General features: G+C 40.5%; 2 protein-coding genes across 2 annotated transcripts; both read left to right on the forward strand.

Annotated features, from left to right (window-relative positions):
- The first annotated feature begins 5,171 nt into the window (after window positions 1–5,171).
- LOC131686150 (uncharacterized) lies at window positions 5,172–8,222 on the forward strand. Its single transcript, XM_058970330.1, has 2 exons — window positions 5,172–6,828; window positions 6,887–8,222. The coding sequence occupies exons 1-2, from the start codon at window positions 5,668–5,670 to the stop codon at window positions 7,109–7,111; spliced, it is 1,386 nt and encodes a 461-aa protein (XP_058826313.1). The 5' UTR covers window positions 5,172–5,667; the 3' UTR covers window positions 7,112–8,222.
- A 4,119-nt stretch (window positions 8,223–12,341) lies between these two features.
- LOC131681214 (uncharacterized protein K02A2.6-like) lies at window positions 12,342–13,376 on the forward strand. The gene has a single exon (XM_058961920.1). It carries the CDS (start codon window positions 12,342–12,344, stop codon window positions 13,374–13,376), a length of 1,035 nt encoding a protein of 344 aa, XP_058817903.1.
- The last annotated feature ends 6,945 nt before the right edge of the window (window positions 13,377–20,321 follow it).

Genomic DNA, 20,321 nt, shown 5'->3' on the forward strand with positions numbered 1-20,321 from the left:
GCTCAATGGGGGGTAAAATGCCCAACCGTATATTAAACTTTCCATTTATGACTAGGTTAGTAAAAATTGATTCGGTCATCAATGAAGAACCAATGTGACTTTGGTTCTGGTATATGCCTGGAACCCGGGACTTTCGGTGGAATCTTAGATTGGTTATCAGTAATCTAGACCTGTGAATCTAAGTAATTTGATGTCTATTTCAATCGATTTTAAGCCTCTGAGGTATAACGATTGTACAGGTTTATATGAGAAATTCCTAAGTGACCGCAATAACCAACTTCATAACCAAAAGTCAGAACTCAAAGAAATTGAATAGCAGATAATGGGAGTATTGAATCTATCATATAATATCAAGTTTGTAGGAATCGGTCAAGAATTCACTGTGAAATAGGTGTTATATTAGCTTAGGAACTTGTCGAGTTACCAGGGGTTGTCAAAGCGATTTTGATCTGTCATTAGTGTTCTAGATCCGCGAAATGTTTCCTCCATTTTAATAAGAATTAATTAATTTGCAAAAGAACGTGTTGATTATTTTGCGCTAAGAGTGCGAGAAATGTTTTCGGAGAAATTGAAAAATTGGATTGTAAGTGATGGAACAAAGAGTGCTCAGACCTATACGTAAAGAAGGTCACCTCGTGTAAGACCTTGCAGGACGACGGTTTACTCGCTAGCTACCAATAGTACGCAACGTTAGAAACGCAAATAAAGAATTTGATGAAAGAAAAGATTATAACAACTAGAGGTCGCATGCCACTGTTAAAGTCAAAGTAATGGTATTCGATATGCTAGAGCGAGACCCCATGTTTCAGTCCGTGAATACATGGAGACAGTGGCGCTTTCCTCCCTCTAATAGTTATAATCTATTTTGATGCAGACCAGGAAACAATTACTTACGCTGGTTCGTTGGCGGATCAACGATAGAAACATCGATGAGCATTCTTTGGGGCAAAGCCCGATGCGAAACTGAAGCAATACTAATTAGTGTGTAATATTGAAACTGTTGGATATTCGAATTCGCCAAAAAGGTTTGTCCATTTTCCACCCGGCACAGAAAACTGACCGCGCCACGTACCCTCACGATAATGCGAGCGAAACACTATTTTCGATGGTGGTTTTCACTTGCTCTCGTATCATGTAACAATAAAATTTCAGGGCCCGACAGGAATAAATTCAATTTGGTGAAGAATCTGCCAGAATCTGTTAAAAGATACTCGTTGAATTCATTTACTAGGTGTCTTGAGGGTAACATTCTCCCTCACGATTAGAGACAACTAAATGACATCGTCATTCAAAAGCCAGGAAAACCAGGCTCCGATCACGATTAGTATCGATCGATTGCAATGTTCTCCTGAATCCGGAAGTTATTCGAGAAAACGACCTTCAAGATCAAACCTACAAAAGTACGTGAGTTAATGGCGAATCTATGTGCCAGTGCCAGTGTTTCAAAAGGTTGGTCTTGATTATGCTGGACATATTCTCTTACAGCAAGTTGGACGAAAACAGCTGCTGTCTTCGTGTGTATGGTGACAAATAGTATAAAGGTCTAAAATCTATCGAACGATTCATTTGTCGCAGCATTACACAGTTTGTTATCACGATGAAGAATACCAGGGGACAAATTCTCTAACAATTATGGAAAATATGCGGACGGTAGATGTAAAGGGTGTCAAATGTTTAAAATTATGCAAATGATTTCACTTACCATGATAAAGTTTGGTCTGTTCTTCTTATCAAATTAAAGCTGTACTAATTTCCCGGCCTATTCATGGTCATTCCGATAATCCAGCTGATCCTTCCTACTTCGGTTGATTTGATGATCGATCGTTCATTAACCTCAATACCACAGCCGAGCTATAAGTAGTCCAGTAAACAAACTGTCTTTTTGGTAATACATGCAGCTATGCCGACAAAATTTTTCGATGATCTGGCCTCGGGAACACCTTATGGAATTGCGCACTTCCTAATCTTGAAGACTTGGAGGGGATGAGCAAACTTTTCCTGCTAAAGACGGACTAGCACGAGTAGAGAATCTGTATACCAAAATTATCACACATCACACGCAGGAAAAGTCTTTGATGAACGAGATGTGGCAGGCGGCGAAGAGTTGTCATTCATACACTGAAAATAATTTTGTACTGTTTAATATAGCGTTAGTGCGTGTGATATCACAGTAAAGTTTTTTTTTTTTTTTTTTTTTTTTTTTATTTCAATTATAGAGGTTTTAACCTTAAGGTCATTCGCCTCTTCGGGTTAGAAAAATCTCTTAGGAAAAATTTCTAACCCTATGTGCGGGGTCGGGACCCGAACCCAGGTGCGCTGCGTACAAGGCAATCGATTTACCAATACGCTACGCCCACTCCCCACAGACACAGTAAAGTTGATGTAAACAGTGATGTGCGTATTTATGAATATAATATTACACCAAATCGTGTGATAATACAAATATGTCAATGAACAATATCACACTCTGAACAGGGATATTCTTCCAGGAGATTAATATTACACAATTTTCAATGCAACAATTTCGTACATCATTTTCATTGCAATACAATATCGATCCGAAAGCAATATTCAGTGGAAATGACGTAAAAACCTAGTCATATAGTTTCTATGTGATACTAGGTGATTGGTGTATAATTGTATCTAAAACAGCACAATATTGTATTTGATTTACCATTACGTCTAAATTCCATGCGCATCGGTGAACATTGCATCGACCATCATTACAATTCTTTTTGCTGTGTAGGCCCATTGAGTTCTTGTCGGCCAGTCTCACGAACACCAATGCAGCTTACTGGTTGAAAACAATCCCATTTGCTTTTACCGTCTTTGTTTATTATTTTCCACTAGCTAGTGAAGTAGTATTTGTGTCATGTGACGTGTACGTACATGAGCCGTAGAAAAGTCTATTAGTTTGACGTCATATTTTCGTAGCCAACATAAGAACTTTGCTTGTAACAAAGTGAACGAAATTAATTTTAAATACGAACGCGGAGCACTTTAGTTTACATCAAATCAGTTAAAGTGTTCATTGTTTTCTTTTGTTTACTGCTACTATTGTTGTTTGATGACATTTTAAGCGATTTTGACGTTCTCAAACTGACCGCCATCGATTGGTGGAAAAACGATGTTACCTATTGTCAAACGCTGTATGTAGAGATAGGGATGCCAGTTACCTGTTTCACACCTATTGCCCCAGGTACACACATGTCAAAGCAATGGGATACAACATGCTAGAGCGAGACCCCATGTTTCAGTCCGTAAGTATATGGAGACAGTAGCGCTTTGCTCCCTCTAGTAGTTATAATCTCTTTTATTTTGAGAGGTCGTTTGTTCGTTTGAAATATTACTGACAGATAATCATGACAGTTGTCTTCTCACGCTCATTGAAAATAACTCAAAAGTGAGTGACCAGCCACTCAATTCCATAAAAAGTGCACTTGGTCAAAAATTGAGTTTTCCTCACTAACTCAGTTTTGAGTTCGGGTACAAAATGTCAATTTTGAGTACTTTTTACGCTAAGACGAAATATGAAATTTAAACGCTCTGTATATTTAATAATAGTAACAAACGCATTAATCTGTTTATAAAATTCCACTTACCTGCATCTCTAGTCGTTAACAGAAACGTCAAACGGAGAAAATCGCGTGCAAAAATTTCCTTGCAGCTTTCAAATTTATTTAACGATTAAAGCACACAGAAGGCTATTGATTGGGTCATTAAATGAGAAAAAAACTCTTTTTATTGCATAAATCGATAAAGCTAATTTTCGTGATTCCAACAATGCATTTTTTCGACTCAGGAAACATGAAAATAAAATTTAAATTTAAAATAAAGAAATATGTTGACAGTCTGGATTTGACACTATCAGAAGGATTTGACATTTCGAATTACACGACAAATGATGCCCTGTCAGAAAAAATGAACACATGTTTTCCCGGTTTTCCCGCAGGGTTATTTTTATTTGACATAAACTCCATGCACGCTTATCCACGGCTACCCAAAAATGAGTCGAATGGTACTCAGTTTAGTGAAAACCATACCTACTTAAAAATGAGTAGAGGGGGGTCTCCTCATTTTTGAGTAAACCTGTTTTATGACCAAACTGAGTAGAAATAACTCACTTTTGTTTATATGCCTAAATGTGTAAAATTTACCCATTATCATGGAAAATTGAGTTTTTTTTAATTGTTTTTGGAATTCTTTTCAATAAAATGAATGTTTATGCCAATTATTTCATGTATTATATATTTTAAAAAGGCTGAGCATTTAATGTTTCATTTATGGACATTGCAATTTGATTTACTGTTTTGCGTGAGCTTTGATTCCGCGTTTTATACACAAGTATGGACATTAGTTCTTCTGGAACTGGTACCCCAAAGACAAAGAAGGCCTTGAACAACGTGTCAATGGACGAGTCCGTCATTATGATCACCCCATCCATAAGAACACTGTATGTTCCCGTTTTAAACTTGTCGGCTTCGCAAACCAGATGCGGTGTTAGCTCTGCCAGTGCCAAATAATCAGTCAAGTTCTGAAAAATAATTATAACAGTCAAACAGTTATTTAATACTACTAAATATATTTTTGTTTAATACCTGCATCCACTGGACTGGCTCTGGCGAATCCCAGACCATATCACCAGATGCGTGAACTCCTTTTTTAGACAAGCTTGCGAAAATTCTGAGCAATCCTCTTAGATGAACTATATTGAATGAAGAAAATGCAGTTTGTTTACATTTGCGATTTAAGCTCTAATGAAAAATTTATGTCGAAATTTGTGGACGACTAGATTCGCGCGAAAAAAATGGCAAAGAATTTTTCTAAGTCCATGTAAACAGTACAAGCGAACTGTCAGAAATGAACACTCAGTTCATTTGTGACGTCAGCGTAAAGTATTTAATTGTCAAAACAGGGCAGTTGAACGTATTACGAACTAAACAATCCAGAGCCAGACGCCATTATGGGACGTAAAAAGCTAAAAATCTGGATAGTGTTTTTCTCAGTGCAAATAGTGTGGCGTCACATTTATTTTTGTATTCATTCATCCTCCCCAACACACTTAAACATGAGAGGAACGTCCACCCTTGTTCACGTCGATAATAATCACGCGCCTTTCACGTCATTCAACTCATTCGGTAAAGTAAATAGCATTGCTGCCAGACGTATTGTGCAAAAAATCTACATTGTTCTAATAAAAAATCTGTATCTGTCTGTATTCAATGAAAATAAAACAAATTTTGGTGATTAAGAAACGTTCGAGAGTCCTAAACATCAAAATAAATACTAATTTAAATTAAGACCTTTAACAAATTATTACATTGCACAAACCAACAGCTCGATAGTTTGGAATGTCAACGAATTTAAAACGTGATTTGTTGAGGAAGTTGCCCTATTACCCTGCCTATGGAAAAAAAACATTCCAACTTAATAATGTGTATTCTGTGTCAAATATATTATGAGCTCAAAAATTCGAATAATCTGTGTAAATGGTAGCTCTGAAACAGTACTAGTTTACTGTCAAAAAAGCGAGGTTAAATTGGGTTGGTAAAGAACTCTTCAATTCATTCTCAAATACGCTGATTTTTTCATCGGATTACAATCAACGCATGGCCCTACAATACCAAACTAGGAATCGGTACGAACGTATTTACTTTATCGTGAAATATGACGACCGTCCAGCTTCCACCGGAGCTTTGGGATCGAATATTCGACTATCTGCCGTTCCAGCAACAGTTGCAGAAAGCGGTAGTGTGTCGTGACTGGAACGAGCGTGTTGCTAGGAGGGCGAACTTTTCGCTCTCTTGTCCTGCCCACAATTCTCATAATCACATTGGCGCTATACGGAATTCAATGCGGAATTATAAAAGCTTCAAATTGGAACGATTGCAAACGGAGCAGGAATACGTTAACAGTCAGCAAGCCATTTTAGAATGTAAACAAAGGTTTAGCATCTGGAAGCTATCGCTGAGTACTGTATCAAATGAGATGTTGGAACGATTTGTTGACGAGCACTACGATTGGATATGCACTACGCGAAGTTTGTTACTTCAATTAGCTGAGGGAGAAAAATTTCCCGTTGATGTGCTGGCGAGATTAGTGAATCTTCGAGAGCTACGACTACTGAATGTTACCGATACGAATGCTGATTGGACGCGGCTTTGGAGTCAGTTAAGGCTTATTCGCGTTCTAACGATAGATGCAGCATGGCACTACAATGATGAAGCTTTAGGCGATTTGATGGAATCAGTTTCTAGTCACACAAGTCTAATCGAACTAACGATACGCTCCAACGACACTACCTGTTTAGCGATGATAGCCAATAAGTTGATACATCTTGAGAAGCTTGCACTGATACGATTGACGGTTCGATTAGAAAATGTGGAACTTAATTTTCCTTCATTGAAACACTTGAACCTTGATATAGGATGGTTTGTGTTTAATAGGCCCTACCTCAACATAAACGCACCGAAGCTTAAATACCTACGTGTGTCAACAAAAACGATTCCTTTCGTTCGATTTACCGATCGAACTAAGATTCTACAAATGGATCTTTTCGGTTACAGTATATCCAGTCCACATCCTTGTTTTTCGACCGTGGAAAAATTGGGTTTGACAATACAGGAACCTGCTAACCAGGAGTCAGTTGTGGAGGAAATAAAGTTGTTCCCGAACGTCGACACACTTGTGGTGAAACTAATCTCGAAAGATTGTGCTATTGCAGTTCCATGTGCTAGCACTTTTATGCATGTGAAATATTTACATTTGAACAATTTCGTGCTTTGTATAGATTTTTTTGAACAGATTGCGCAAATAAAACTACTGCAGGTACTTTTTAGAGTCATTATTACAAAGCTAGAGAAAAATCGTTTTTATTTCGTTTTAGCATCTAACGATCGAGGAATGTAATTTCTCCTTGAAGACATCAAGTTACCAAGTGGACCTTTCTCATTTGAGTTACTTTCGCGTGAAGCGTGTATCGCTGCCAATGTCGGTGGAAGTATTTCCAGTTGTTGCGAGCGATCAGCCACCGGTCGTGCTTATCGATAAACTCCGAACTCATCTATGGCGAAACGATCACTTTAATGTTTTCAGCTCAAAATGGGAGTAACGGCTGTGATTTGCAATTTTTTGTAAGGAGTGATTGAATCGCTTCGGCGATGTCATATCGTATTTGTTACAAACACTAGATTACAGGAAACGGATATGACGCAACGAAGACATATGAAATAGAGCTATATGCTATATTCCTGCCTAAGGAGAAAATTGTTTTAAAATCACGTTAAAAGTGAAGGGTGCAAAACCTAACTACAATAAGCTAAGGAATTGGCGTTTCGACTTCGTCTGCTTCAGTATATTCGTTGACTTACTTGTTGGAAACAAGGTTCGATTTCAGCATGTTTCATCGGCAAACAGAACTTTTGCTCTTGCGGGTCTCGCGTCAGCCTGGTACTTTGGTCAAGTCTCGACAAACATATGATTACGGCCTAAAAGCCAACTGTCAAAAATCACTTTGAATGGAAATTCCGGACAAACCGTAACGCGCCAATCACAGATGTTGGTAGTAAACGAAAGAGAAAAGTTTTCTCTTTCATAAACTGTTGTGAACTGTGTTCGACTAGTAACGGTTTGTCCGAAATTTCCATTCACAGTGGATTTTGACAGTTGGCTTTTAGGCCGTAATCATATGTTTGTCGAGAAGTGGCAATTTCTGAAGAGGCGAAATCGAAATGGAAATGAACAACTGTGATGAGTGGATCATACTCGGCCTCGACAGCCTGGATTAAGGTGTGGCGGGATTGGGATCGAAGGTTTTTTAGTGAATTCCATCATAGTGTTATGTCTGTTAGTCTGTGATCTGGTGACCATCAATCGGTTATATTCAGCTCTGGATTCACTACCGGCAGCGTCGGCCTGACTCTGTAGACAGACTTGTGCCAAATACAAATTTTGTATTTGCTTGTGCTCAGGTTAGGTTCGCGGTCGTGTCCGTAGGGTCGCGCCCCTGTAAGCGTTAGTGTAATGTCCCTGGACAGTCGATGACAGATAGAGAGGGTAGGCGAAAAGGAAAAGAAAAAGTGGTCAGTTGTTAGAAATGCGTACAGGGATAGAGACTGGAAAGGATATTTGAAAATTGGAGAATATATAACGAGTTGGTTATTGAATAAACGGTGGTTTTAATTGTTTCCCGAATCCGCTCCTTCACAAATCTGGCGACGAGGATTTTAGAAAAAGATGAGTGAAAGATTGATTCTTGTGATAGGGAGGAAATAAATTGGATTGCGCTGATTGTCACAAAATGGCGTCAAGTTGAAAAAAAGTGAAAAATGAAAGGTGTGGATTGGCGATGTGTATCGTAATGTAAGGCGTATGTATAAAGCGAAAGGGATTATTCATAATTTACGTAACGCATTTAGGGGGGGAGGGGGTACGACAAGTTGTGACATAGGGGGGAGGGGGTGTTAACTAGATCGTTACGTAACATGTTTTCATCGAAGAAAAAAAATTTTTTCTTGGAATTTGTTACGTAACAGGGGAGGGGGGGGGGGGGGGTGGAGAAATTTGTGACAATTTGTTACATAGGGGGAGGGGGGAGTCAATTTTGGGCAATTTTTGCGTTACGTAATTTATGAATGGTCCCAAAAAGAATGTGTGGTGTAGGCCGATAGTGTCCACTGGGTTGGAGGGACGTCACTAGTCAGGTGCGTCCAGTAATGCAAAATGTAATTGTATGCTGATTATTCTTACTGAAGTTTTAGAATAAAAAGTGCAAGGACTAGTCTTAGTCCACGGGAGTTCGGATATATGTCCTTGTAGCAGTTGTTGCAAGCGGTGAACAGATGTATGGCCCTGTGGCAGTGGTTGCAGGTGGTGAATCGGGTTGTTCATGGAAAATTATACCTGTAGCATTTTCTACGGCGGAAAAAAATCTGAATGGGATATGTATTACTTCCTAGTAAAGGTTGTTTTGTTATTTGAAGCTAGTTTTAGCTGCTTTTCCTATCATCTCTGCGTTCATTAATACAAATCAGTTTTTTTATTTATTTTTTTTTAAATTATGTGTACAATGCAAAGATTTTAAAGTATGCTAAATATGCTACGTAACGGTTTGGAGGTAGTTAATAAAAGAAATATATAATAATGTATTTTTTCTGCAGATGGATGATGGTCGTCCTGTACCTCCATTTCGATGTGACGAAATCGAGAAAAATCGTTTATACAATGAATGGAGAATATGGAAAAGGTCGCTGGAGTGCTACTTTGAAGCTTACGATGTTGAGGATCAAAAGAAAAAACGGGCAAAGCTTTTACATTTTGGAGGACCACAGCTACAGCTTGTATTCGAAAATCTCCCAGATCGAGAGAATTTTCCATTAGTGGCTATAGCGAAGCCATGGTACGACGTTGCAGTCAATGCACTTGACCGGTTCTTTCAACCGTGCCAACAAGACGGTTTGGAACGACATAAGCTACGTCAAATGTATCAAAAAGATGGCGAAAGGTTGAATAGTAAATTTGTTAGATGTTATTAGTTTTTTTTATTTCCTACATCTGGTTTAGGTTCGCTGATTTCTTGTTACGGTTGCGGCAACAGGTTTCTGACTGTGGGTTCGAGAAATACCCTATAGAGACGAAGGATGTTCTTACAGAAATATTTTTAACGGATGTCATTATTGAGGGTTGTGCATCACACGAATTACGTCGTCGTATTCTTCAACAAGATCGCTCATTATCTGAGATAGAATCTCTCGGTATTACATTGGAAGGAATCGAATCACAAGTAAGGGATCTAAATGTTAAACCACAGGAAAACACGAAATCACTGCTAAGCAGAATCATTCTCAACGTTCATGGCATATCCCAGGACATTTTCCACGGAACAAGCCGCATCCGTACAACCAAAGAAATTTTCGGTGCTTTAATTGCGGAAGACGCGATCATATCTCTACAGATCAAACGTGCCCAGCTAAGAACGTTGCGTGCCGCTCTTGTAAACGAGTAGGCCATTTCGAAGCGTACTGTCGACAGCGTGGGCAAAAAGTTTTTCAGCGTGGTTACTTGCAACGGAGTAGCACACAGGTTATGTCAGAAAAGGATAAGATATGTATGTTAAAAGAGGAAGAAGTTGTATCGAAACCAGATAATCAAAAAGAGGATACTGGCAAGACATACTACACGTTCTACGCTGGGAGCGAATCAAACGTCATTATGTGTAATGTAGGAGGTGTTGATTTAGATCTACTTGTTGATTCTGGCTCGGATGCCAATCGTATTCCAGACACTGTTTGGGAATATTTGAAGAAAAAAGCTGTAACCGTCAAGCAATGCGAAAGAGGAAGTTCAAAAATACTGAAAGGTTATGCAAGTGATTCTCCGTTACCAATTCTCGGTACATTTGTTGCTGATGTCAAGGTCGGTCAAAAGTTGGTTTCAGCGAAGTTTCACGTGATAATTGGAGGACAACGGTCTTTGTTAGGTGACTGTACATCGAAAGAACTTGGAATTTTAAAGATAGGGATAGATGTTCTCAATGTGGTCAGCGATATGAAACCGTTTTCTAAGATAAAGGACATCCAAATACAAATCCATATGAATCCGAATGTAAAACCGGTATTCCAGCCTATTCGTCGAATCCCAATACCGCTTGAGGACGCTGTTAATAAGAAGCTAGAACAGTTATTGCTGAAGGATATCATCGAAGTGAAACATGGTCCAGCAACTTGGGTATCTCCGCTGGTAGTAGTTGGAAAAAGCAAAGGGGAACCAAGGATATGCCTTGATTTGCGCCGCGTAAACGAAGCGGTTCTTCGCGAAAGACACCCAATGCCAGTGGTTGATGACTATTTGGCAAGGTTGGGAAAAGGCAAATACTGGAGCAAGCTGGACATTAAGGAAGCATTTCTACAAGTTGAATTGGCGCCGGAGTCGCGAGACAGCACTGTATTCATTACCAACAAGGGATTGTTCCGTTTCAAAAGACTGCCTTTCGGTTTGGTGACATTACCAGAGCTGTTTCAAAAGGTCATGGACCAAATTTTGATCGGATGCGAAGGTACCTTTTGGTATTTGGACGACGTGATCGTCGAGGGCAACAGTCGCGAGCAGCTCGACCACCGCGTTGAACAGGTAAATTAATGTATTGATAAAAAAACAACAAATAAATAAAATTTAACATTAAGTTGTGGATTTCGATTTTTGTAAATTTTCTATTAAATGGGTTGGAAACATAATTTTATTAATTTATTTATTAGTTTCTGATGCGGTTCAAAGAACGAAACGTTGAGCTAAATTGGGATAAGTGTAGATTTGGTTTAACAGAAATTGAATTCTTGGGCCACCTAATTACCGAGGATGGTATTGTTCCAACACATGATAAAGTTAGTGCTATCAAGTCATTTCGCCGACCAGAAAATGAAGCCGAAGTTAGAAGTTTCTTGGGCTTGGCTAATTACCTCAACAAATTTATTCCAAATTTGGCAACACTAGACGAACCATTGCGTATGCTAACACGGAAAAATACGATATTCGAGTGGTCTGTGCATCATCAAACATCGTTTGACAGTATTAAAGAAGCGATCTCGGATGTTCTTAAGTTAGGCTTTTTCAATAAAGAACATCGAACAACGGTTATGACCGACGCAAGCCCAATAGGATTGGGAGCCGTATTGATTCAAACTGATCCATTTGGAACTAGCCGAGTCGTTTCATGTGCATCTAAATCACTCACTGACACTGAACGACGATACTGCCAAACAGAAAAAGAGGCTTTATCAATAGTCTGGGGTGTCGAAAGGTTTCATATGTATTTGTATGGCAAGCCTTTTGATATTTTGACGGATTGTAAAGCTTTGGTGTATTTATTTACGGAACGATCACGACCTTGTGCAAGGATAGAGCGCTGGGTTCTAAGACTGCAGGCTTTTGACTATTTAGTTAGTCACATTACAGGACAAGGAAACCTGGCAGACGTACTTTCGCGGCTGAGTACTATAGAACCTGTCTCGTTTGATAGAAGAGAGGAACTGTTCGTAAGGCAAGTTACTATGTATGCAGCTACTACTGTTGCACTGCGATGGGAAGAAATCGTGAAAGCGTCATCGGAAGATCCAGAAATTTAAGAAGTTCTGGAATACGTCGATAATGGAAATCTGGACAAGCCACCGTTGTCTTATCGTGTAATCTCTAATGAATTGTGTCGATTTGGGGATATTCTTCTTCGAAATGACAGAATTGTCGTTCCTTGCGCACTTCGAGACAGAGTCATCAGTATTGCACATGAAGGACATCTAGGAATACGTACTATGAAGTCACATCTTCGAAGCTCTGTATGGTGGCCAAAAATGGATATAGCTGTAGAATCGCATGTAAAGAAATGTCGAGGATGTCTACTAGTGTCATCTCCGGATCCACCCGAACCAATGATCAGGAAGGATTTACCGAATGGGCCCTGGGAGGACATAGCTATTGATTTCCTTGGGCCCCTACCGAACGGAGAATCACTGCTTGTGGTAGTCGACTATTACAGTCGATACGTCGAAATTTGTGAAATGGATTCTACAACTGCGAAAGATACTACGGCCCAATTAGGAAAAATCTTCTGTCGTTTCGGGGTACCTATCACTATGCGCGCTGACAACGGCCCAGAATTCAGTGCGGCATGCGAGGAGCTAAAAAATGTATGTGATGAGTTGAGAGTAAAGCTGATCAACACAATACCATATTGGCCACAACAAAATGGCGAGGTTGAACGACAGAACCGCTCTATACTGAAACGAATAAGAATTGCACAAGAATTGGGTCAAGATTGGAGACAAATATTGAATAAATATATTCTTTCATATCATGCCACGCCTCATCCGACTACGGGCCGGTCTCCAGAGGAGCTTATGTTCGGCAGAAAACTTCGTTCCAAACTACCACAGGTTCCACAAATCGTTCGATTGGACGAGGAGGTTAGAGATCGTGATAAGTTACAGAAAGAAAAAGGAAGGATTTATGCTGACATGAAACGTAAAGCTCGTCCAAATGATATCGAGGTTGGCGATCGAGTTCTAGTAAAACGTACGCGCAAAGAGAATAAATTGAGTTCAGATTTTGCACCAGAGGAATTTACAGTGATCCGAAGAAGGGGAGCAGATGTGTCAGTGCGTTCTACAAAAGACAGCAGTGAATATCGACGGAATATGAAACATCTCAAAAAGATACAGACTACATGTGAACAGCAAACAACACAGACAGTGCACAGAAATGAAGAACCGTTAGTTTTAGAACCGGCAGATAATCCAGATGAATTAGTAACACAAGAAGAGCAGTCAGTGTACACAAAACGAATGAGAAAAGAACCATCAAAATTTCAGGACTATATCCCACATTGAAATCTTTTCAAAATAAAACCTAAGGAGGATTGTAGGGTCGCGCCCCTGTAAGCGTTAGTGTCATGTCCCTGGACAGTCGATGACAGATAGAGAGGGTAGGCGAAAAGGAAAAGAAAAAGTGGTCAGTTGTTAGAAATGCGTACAGGGATAGAGATGAGCTAAACGGTGGTTTTAATTGTTTCCCGAATCCACTCCTTCACAGTGTCAGGCCCGGCCACGAACTCGGTGTAGGCGAGCGATCGGTGACAGATCCACGTCTGTGTATTCCCAATGGATCTAGCTGACTGTCTGTAGTAGGAAATAGTCCTTTTCGGCTGCCCGCTCCAAAAATCCCAGTGCTCTGCTAGCGATGGTGATTGCAGCTGCCTAGGGTGACCATATCAGACGAGTAAAAAACCAGGACAGTCGAAAGGCCCCCCGCTACCTCTTAATCGACCATGCCTTTTCCGCATGTTTTCGGCAGTTAAAAAGTTTTGGGGTCTGGGAGGATGAGCTTTTTCGGATATACACAAAGGTAGTTCTTGCTACACCACCATCAGCAAACGTTTAATGCTGAGATGATCGGTGCAGGACCGGCGAGGAGTTTTCAGTACTAAAAACACGACATTGACGTAAATCAGAAACATCAGCGATCCCAAGTAGCTTCCCTGCGCTATGCCTTACAATCTCCAATGACAACTATTATCTCTCGATTTGAGAGCTACAAAATCAACCGTTGTTAGCAAAAATTTCTCCGTTTAATCGATTGTTATATGAAAACTGGCGGATAGCTTGGTGTAAATAATATCAGTTTGAGCCAGAAAAAATTGACATCTCTGCGTGAACTTCAAAGAAAACAAAATTTAATTCATGCCCGTCACGATGAATGAAATATTTGGTTCGTTTCCCTCGTCATTTGTTCTCCCGACACAGCGTATTCAGGTTCGGACATGTTCAGTTTCAGAAGCAAACTGAATTCTGTTTCCATTGTACCTATGAGAGGGATTATTGAGCAAATATAATGCACCAGATATAGATTATGCAGTTCACTTATGCTTAAAAATGTAGAATATGCCAGCTTCTGCCTTCAAACTGTCCACATGAAAACAAATAAATGCTTTGGTTGGTAAAGAAATTTATATTTCCTCTGCACTCATTTCCAATCTGCATGAAGTTTCAGTTAGTTGGAAAGTTAATGAATGAGGGAGGCGGTGAATCTGAATTCTGGTTTCGGTAAATACAAGCAGAAATAAGTAACTGATTCTGAAATTTCGCAGCACTGGTTTGAGCGCGACATTCCATACTCCCTGTTATGTACGATGCTAGACTCGGCGGTTAGTCGCTGTTCAGCGTCCAGGCGTGAAGGCATGTTAATCGTCTATTAGCTATTTCATTTATTTGACACGCCTCAATGCATTACCTGAGCCGTGGATCTTTTAATATCAATGTGTAAATAAAAATAAATAAATCGAATTGGGGGTAGGCGTAGCATAGCTGGTAAGCTGCAACTTCAGTGGTTTGTGATTTAGTTGATGTTGATGAAGGGCTGTGTGATGGGTATGCTTGCAGTTGATATTGTTTCGTTAGAGGTTTGTGTACATAGTTTCTCGTAGTGTGTCTTCTTGTGTAACAACGTAGGGCACGCAGGAGTCTGTCCTTTATAAGTGCACAGCGTGATTTGAGATTTGGTCACGCGTTTTGCTTTGAATTGAAAGTTCAGATATGACGGAAATAACTAGAAAAATTTTCTCCTGGTTTCAAACTTAGAGGATTCCATCTTACGTATTCCGACATTATTAAGAGTACTCAGGTGTAGATCGTGCAGACGCATATCAATCTTATCATTGTCTATATAAATGGGTATCTTGGTCCTAACATTATCATGCTCAACGACATATTGCATGTTGTCTTCCATAGTGTAGCTTTTCGTTATGGCCAAAGTTTTAATCGTTATCAGTAACGAGTATGGTGGGCTTGTATAACGACGAATTCCGTTAGTCTGAACTGCATTTGCAAATTTGCTGTTGAATTTTGCTGTTGAGTTTCAAACATCTTGAAATGAATGATCGATATCGCATCGATGAAAGTAACGGTGCTTTATTGTTCACACTGGCTTGGGACGAATTTTATTATTCGATTGCTTTAATTGTTTAAAATACTGGCACGGTACATATAAACAGCAGACTTTAGGTAGAAACGTTCGTTTGATTCACTGCACTGTCAACAAGCAGACCGACTGAATAGGTACTGGTATCGACCCTGTAGTAATTCCATGATTCCCAATGAAATTTTTCCACAATAGTTGATATTTTTCTTTTTATGGAATGGATTTCCAGTAAGACGAAAAAAAGCCACTAGCAAGAGCACTCAAGTAGAAGCAGAAGCACCAAAACGCTGATGTATCTTTTGAGAGGTACCAAAGGGAATTCTTCGTGTCCCGGATTGAAAGGCGATTTAAGCCGAGAAGAAGCGCTGGTAACCATTGTTTCATCGATATTTACGAGGCACTCTTGAGAGATTAAAAAAATCATCTGAAGGTACAATGGGGAGAATCGACTGTATTAAGTTTTGCTGTTTCGATTTTGTTGGCTATTTTCGGCAAATTTGAGACTAAGAGAAACGAAAGCAATGAAAATGAAAGACGGATAGATATTCTAGAGCGAATCAGTCATAAACTTAGAACGGAAAACTAGGACTAGGCAGGTTCTTATGGACATGAATGAAAGGAAATGTGAAGAATTCTTTGCTTTCTGCTAAGTAGGAGTTGGGAGTTGTAGCCCTCCACCAAGGGGTTCCCCTAGTCGATTTAACAGTACGAAGTGGACAAGCTTCTTCGTAGGATGCTAATATGAATGAGTTTGTCGTATCCACGACGTCATCTAAGTCGTCTAGTTGACTAATTGTTGGAAAATAGTTTTCCAAAAAGAGGTCCCAGTTTGTAGATTTAGGATTACGATATGTCACCACATTGAAGGTGACATCAAAATGATCGAAAAATATATATTTATGATCGTATAGAGACGGTTCAGCTTCATTTGGAACCTGCCAATTTCCCAGTTCATGCAAAATTCTATCAGAGCAAAGTGTTATGTCTAACACCGCCTCCCTCCCAGACCTCGCAAAAGTTGGTCGGTTTCCCACATTCAGAATATGGAGATTTGTACTACTTATGTACTCCATCAGTTCAGAGCCTCTCAGATTGATGTCTGAGCTGCCCCAAATGATGTGATGAGCATTCGCATCACTGCCGATAATGAGCGGAAGCCCATTTCTGCTACAATATGATACAACGCTTTTGAAATCATCAGAAGGAGATGATTCGTTATGCGGTAGGTATGCTGAACAATATATGTATTTTTTGTCTACGTTTCCGACAGTCAGTGAAACTGTGACAACACAGATATCGCGAGTTGTGAGCTCCGATATGAGACACGCGTCAATAGCCTTATTTGCAAGAATGCAAGCACGAGGCATTTCACGTGGGTTAGTCATGCCTGTCTTGTTGTAAGCAATGAAGGCAGTGTTAAGTAACTTTCCAAAATAGAAGTTTCCTTTATGGAAATACGGTTCTTGAACCAATGCTATGGAAGCTTTACCTTCCTGCATGAGTCGAGATAAATTCATAGTTGCTGTACGTTTATGTTGGAGATTGATTTGTGCTATTCTAACCATTGTTGATTAGAGAACTGTACATTTCATCTCCAACACAAATTGCATAACAACTAGAGGACACCTAGCGAGTTGGGATGTTAACGCATTTAGCGAGCCATATCAGGTTTAAATGGAACATGATCATTTGATTCCCACGATTTGCGAAGAAAATAATGGTCCACTGTGTCAGAGATTCACATAACACAGTAAGGGCAAAACCCAAAATGCTGTGGAATAGTACAACAATAATCCCTTCACTCAACTCTGATGTAACTGCACTTTGCAACTTGGCAACCCTGGCACCGAGCGCATTTGGAGGGAACCGCCATTCTTGTAAAACCGTTTACCGCATACAGTTCAGTTTATTTGCACTTCAAATAAATCTTCCGTTGTAGTGTTTCTCGCGTGTGCATATTTCTTTCCGCTGTGAATCCGAATTCCTCGAGGTTTGTGCCAGCTCTGCCATCAGGTTATGGGCCCAGGCTTTCCTGAGGGATCGGAATATTTTTTTTGTGAAAAAGCGTGAGGGCCAAGAGAGCCGCCATTGCTGTCGTTTCCGCTGTGAGCGAAGAGTGGAAAACTAAAATACCGCGAAAGACTGACAGTGCAATCGGACGCTATTCTTTTGTTTCGTTCGGCTTGCAGAAAACTTGTTCGGACATGACTGATGCGAAGTTTGTAATTCCCAAGCTCAACGGTGCGAATTGGGCTACGTGGAAAGCGCGCGTAGAAAGTTTGTTATGCCGGGAGGACTTATGAGATGTAGATGATCAACGACCCACCCGATGAAAATGACCGTAGTGCAAAATGGAAAGTTTCAGATCGAAAGGCAAAAGCAACGCTAGTACTACTGCTAGAGGACAATCAGTTGCCCATAGTGAAAAATAGTGTGTTGGCTCGAGATGTGTTTACGCCATTAAAAGCATACCATCAGAAAGTTACCCGTTCTGTGCGCGTTTCATTACTTAAAAGGTTATGCTCTATTAATCTGGCGGAGCGTGAAGATTTAGAGCAGCACTTGCTTGCAATCGACGAAGTGTTCGATCGTTTAGATGCTGCAGGAACAACACTTGATGCTGATACGAAAATATGTATGCTGTTGCGAAGCCTTCCGCCGTCATACGATGGATTAGTTACGGCTCTAGACAGTCGGTCGGAAGATGACATTTCGCTTGATGTTGTGAAATCGAAACTAAGTGATGAATACCAGCGCCGGCTGGAGCGTGACGGTAGTGCAGTTAAAGTAGAAAAAGCCATGAAATCTACGGAGGCAAAGCAGAGTAAAGAAACTCGTGTTTGCCATCATTGTAAAAAGCCAGGGCATCTTCGACGAAATTGCAGAAAGTTGCAGGCTCTAAAGAAAGAAGATGAAACTACCTCGAAGTCAGTGAAAAGTGAGAGTGGAAAGGCAAAAGCGGTTCAGAATGACGCTAGAGGTGTCGCATTTATCGTGAGTGATGATAAGAGTCTATCCTGGATTATAGACAGTGGAGCCATTGCACACATGACCAGTGATAAAAAGTTTTTTACCTCGCTGAAAGAGTTTTCCGGAGGATGGATTACTCTCGCGGACGGAAAGAAAACTCAGATCCTAGGTGAGGGTCATGGTGTTTTGTGCGGAATTAATGGCGATGATGAAGAAATTAAAATTAATATGAGTGATGTGAAATATGTGCCCGGACTATCAACGAGCCTGATATCTGTAGAAAAGCTCGCACAGAAGAATCTGGAGGTGCGTTTCAATAGTGATGGTTGTCGAATTGTTGATAAGAAAGGTTTCGTAGCAGCAAAAGGCGTTCGTTACGGCGGACTGTATCATTTATGTTTGGCTGAGTCTGCGTTACAAGCTGTGGTAGGGCAGCACAAGCAAAACTGCCAACATATGTGGCATCGACGGCTAGGTCACCGCGATTGGGTAACTGCGGAACGCATCAATAAGGAGAAGCTTGCCACGGGCATGCAGGTGAGTGACTGTAATTTTCGTTTAGTTTGCGAATATTGTTTGGAGGGAAAAGCAGTCAGAGCCCCTTTCCCAGCAGTCACTGAGAGAAAATCCACCCAGGTGTTGGACGTAGTTCACACTGACGTATGCGGCCCCATGAATACGATCACGCCAAGCGGTAACAGGTACGTCATGCATCTTATCGACGACTATAGTCGCTTTACTGTTACCTACCTGATGAAACACAAATGGGAGGCTACCCAGAATATTATTGACTATGTGCGGTGGACCGAGAACCTTTTTGGGCGTAAACCAAGATTCATTCGTTCGGATGGTGGGGGAGAATACAATAACAAAGAGCTGCGAAAATTCTATCGTGATGAGGGCATCAAAGCACAGTACACTACTCCGTATTCTCCTCAGTCCAATGGTGTGGCTGAGCGGAAAAACAGATCCATAAGGGAAATGGCAACTTGCATGTTGCTGGATAGTGGACTCGATAAACGTTATTGGGGCGAAGCTGTATTGACAGCGACTTATCTCCAGAATCGATTACCATCCAGATCAGTTCCAAAAACGCCTTACGAGTTGTGGTGGGAGCGAAAACCAGATCTCGGACATTTACGAGTGTTTGGTAGTGAAGCATACGTGCATGTTCCCGATGTCAAAAGAAGCAAGATGGAACCAAAGGCTAGAAAATTGACATTCGTGGGCTACAGCATGGAATACAAAGGCTACAGGTTCGTAGATCGCGAGACCGATTCTATCATCATTAGTAGAGATGCCCGTTTTATGGAAATAGAAACTGGAACATCTCCGGCCGAGATTCAAGTTTCTGAAGGTCAGCAACAGAAAGAGGAAGAAATAAAACTGATTCCGTTCAAGGAAGAATTGAAAAGTTCTGAATCTGCAGATGAAGAGTATTTCGACGCTCCAGAGACGGACGGTGATTTTTCTGGCGGAAATTTGCGTCGATCCGGCAGGCAAAACCAAGGGGCAGTTCCACGTCATCTAGATGACTATGTTCTGGATCATGCCGTCAGTGTAGCGGTATGTGCTGTGGAAGAACCAGATAATCACGAGAAAGCCATGAAAAATGCTGAATGGCTCAGTGCGATGGAAGACGAAATAGAATCTCATCGAAGAAATGATACATGGGTGCTAGTCCCATTGCCACCTAAACGAAAAATCATAGGCTCCAAGTGGATTTTTAAGATTAAGCGTAACGAGAAGGATCAAATCGTCAAATATAAAGCAAGGATCGTAGCACAGGGCTACACTCAGCAGTTTGGCATCGACTTCGACCAAGTTTCTGCACCGGTTACACGCCAATCTACATTGCGGATGTTTCTGGCTGTAGCTAGTAAACACAA

Source organism: Topomyia yanbarensis, chromosome 2 (assembly GCF_030247195.1).
Source record: "Topomyia yanbarensis strain Yona2022 chromosome 2, ASM3024719v1, whole genome shotgun sequence".
Taxonomy (NCBI): Eukaryota; Metazoa; Arthropoda; class Insecta; order Diptera; family Culicidae; genus Topomyia; species Topomyia yanbarensis.

Coding starts and splice junctions, on each gene's coding strand:
- LOC131681214 (XM_058961920.1), top strand. CDS start 12,342: ATGGATATAGCTGTAGAATCGCATGTAAAGAAATGTCGAGGATGTCTA.
- LOC131686150 (XM_058970330.1), top strand. CDS start 5,668: ATGACGACCGTCCAGCTTCCACCGGAGCTTTGGGATCGAATATTCGAC. Junction 6,829..6,886: donor CGCAAATAAAACTACTGCAG/GTACTTTTTAGA, acceptor ATTTCGTTTTAG/CATCTAACGATCGAGGAATG.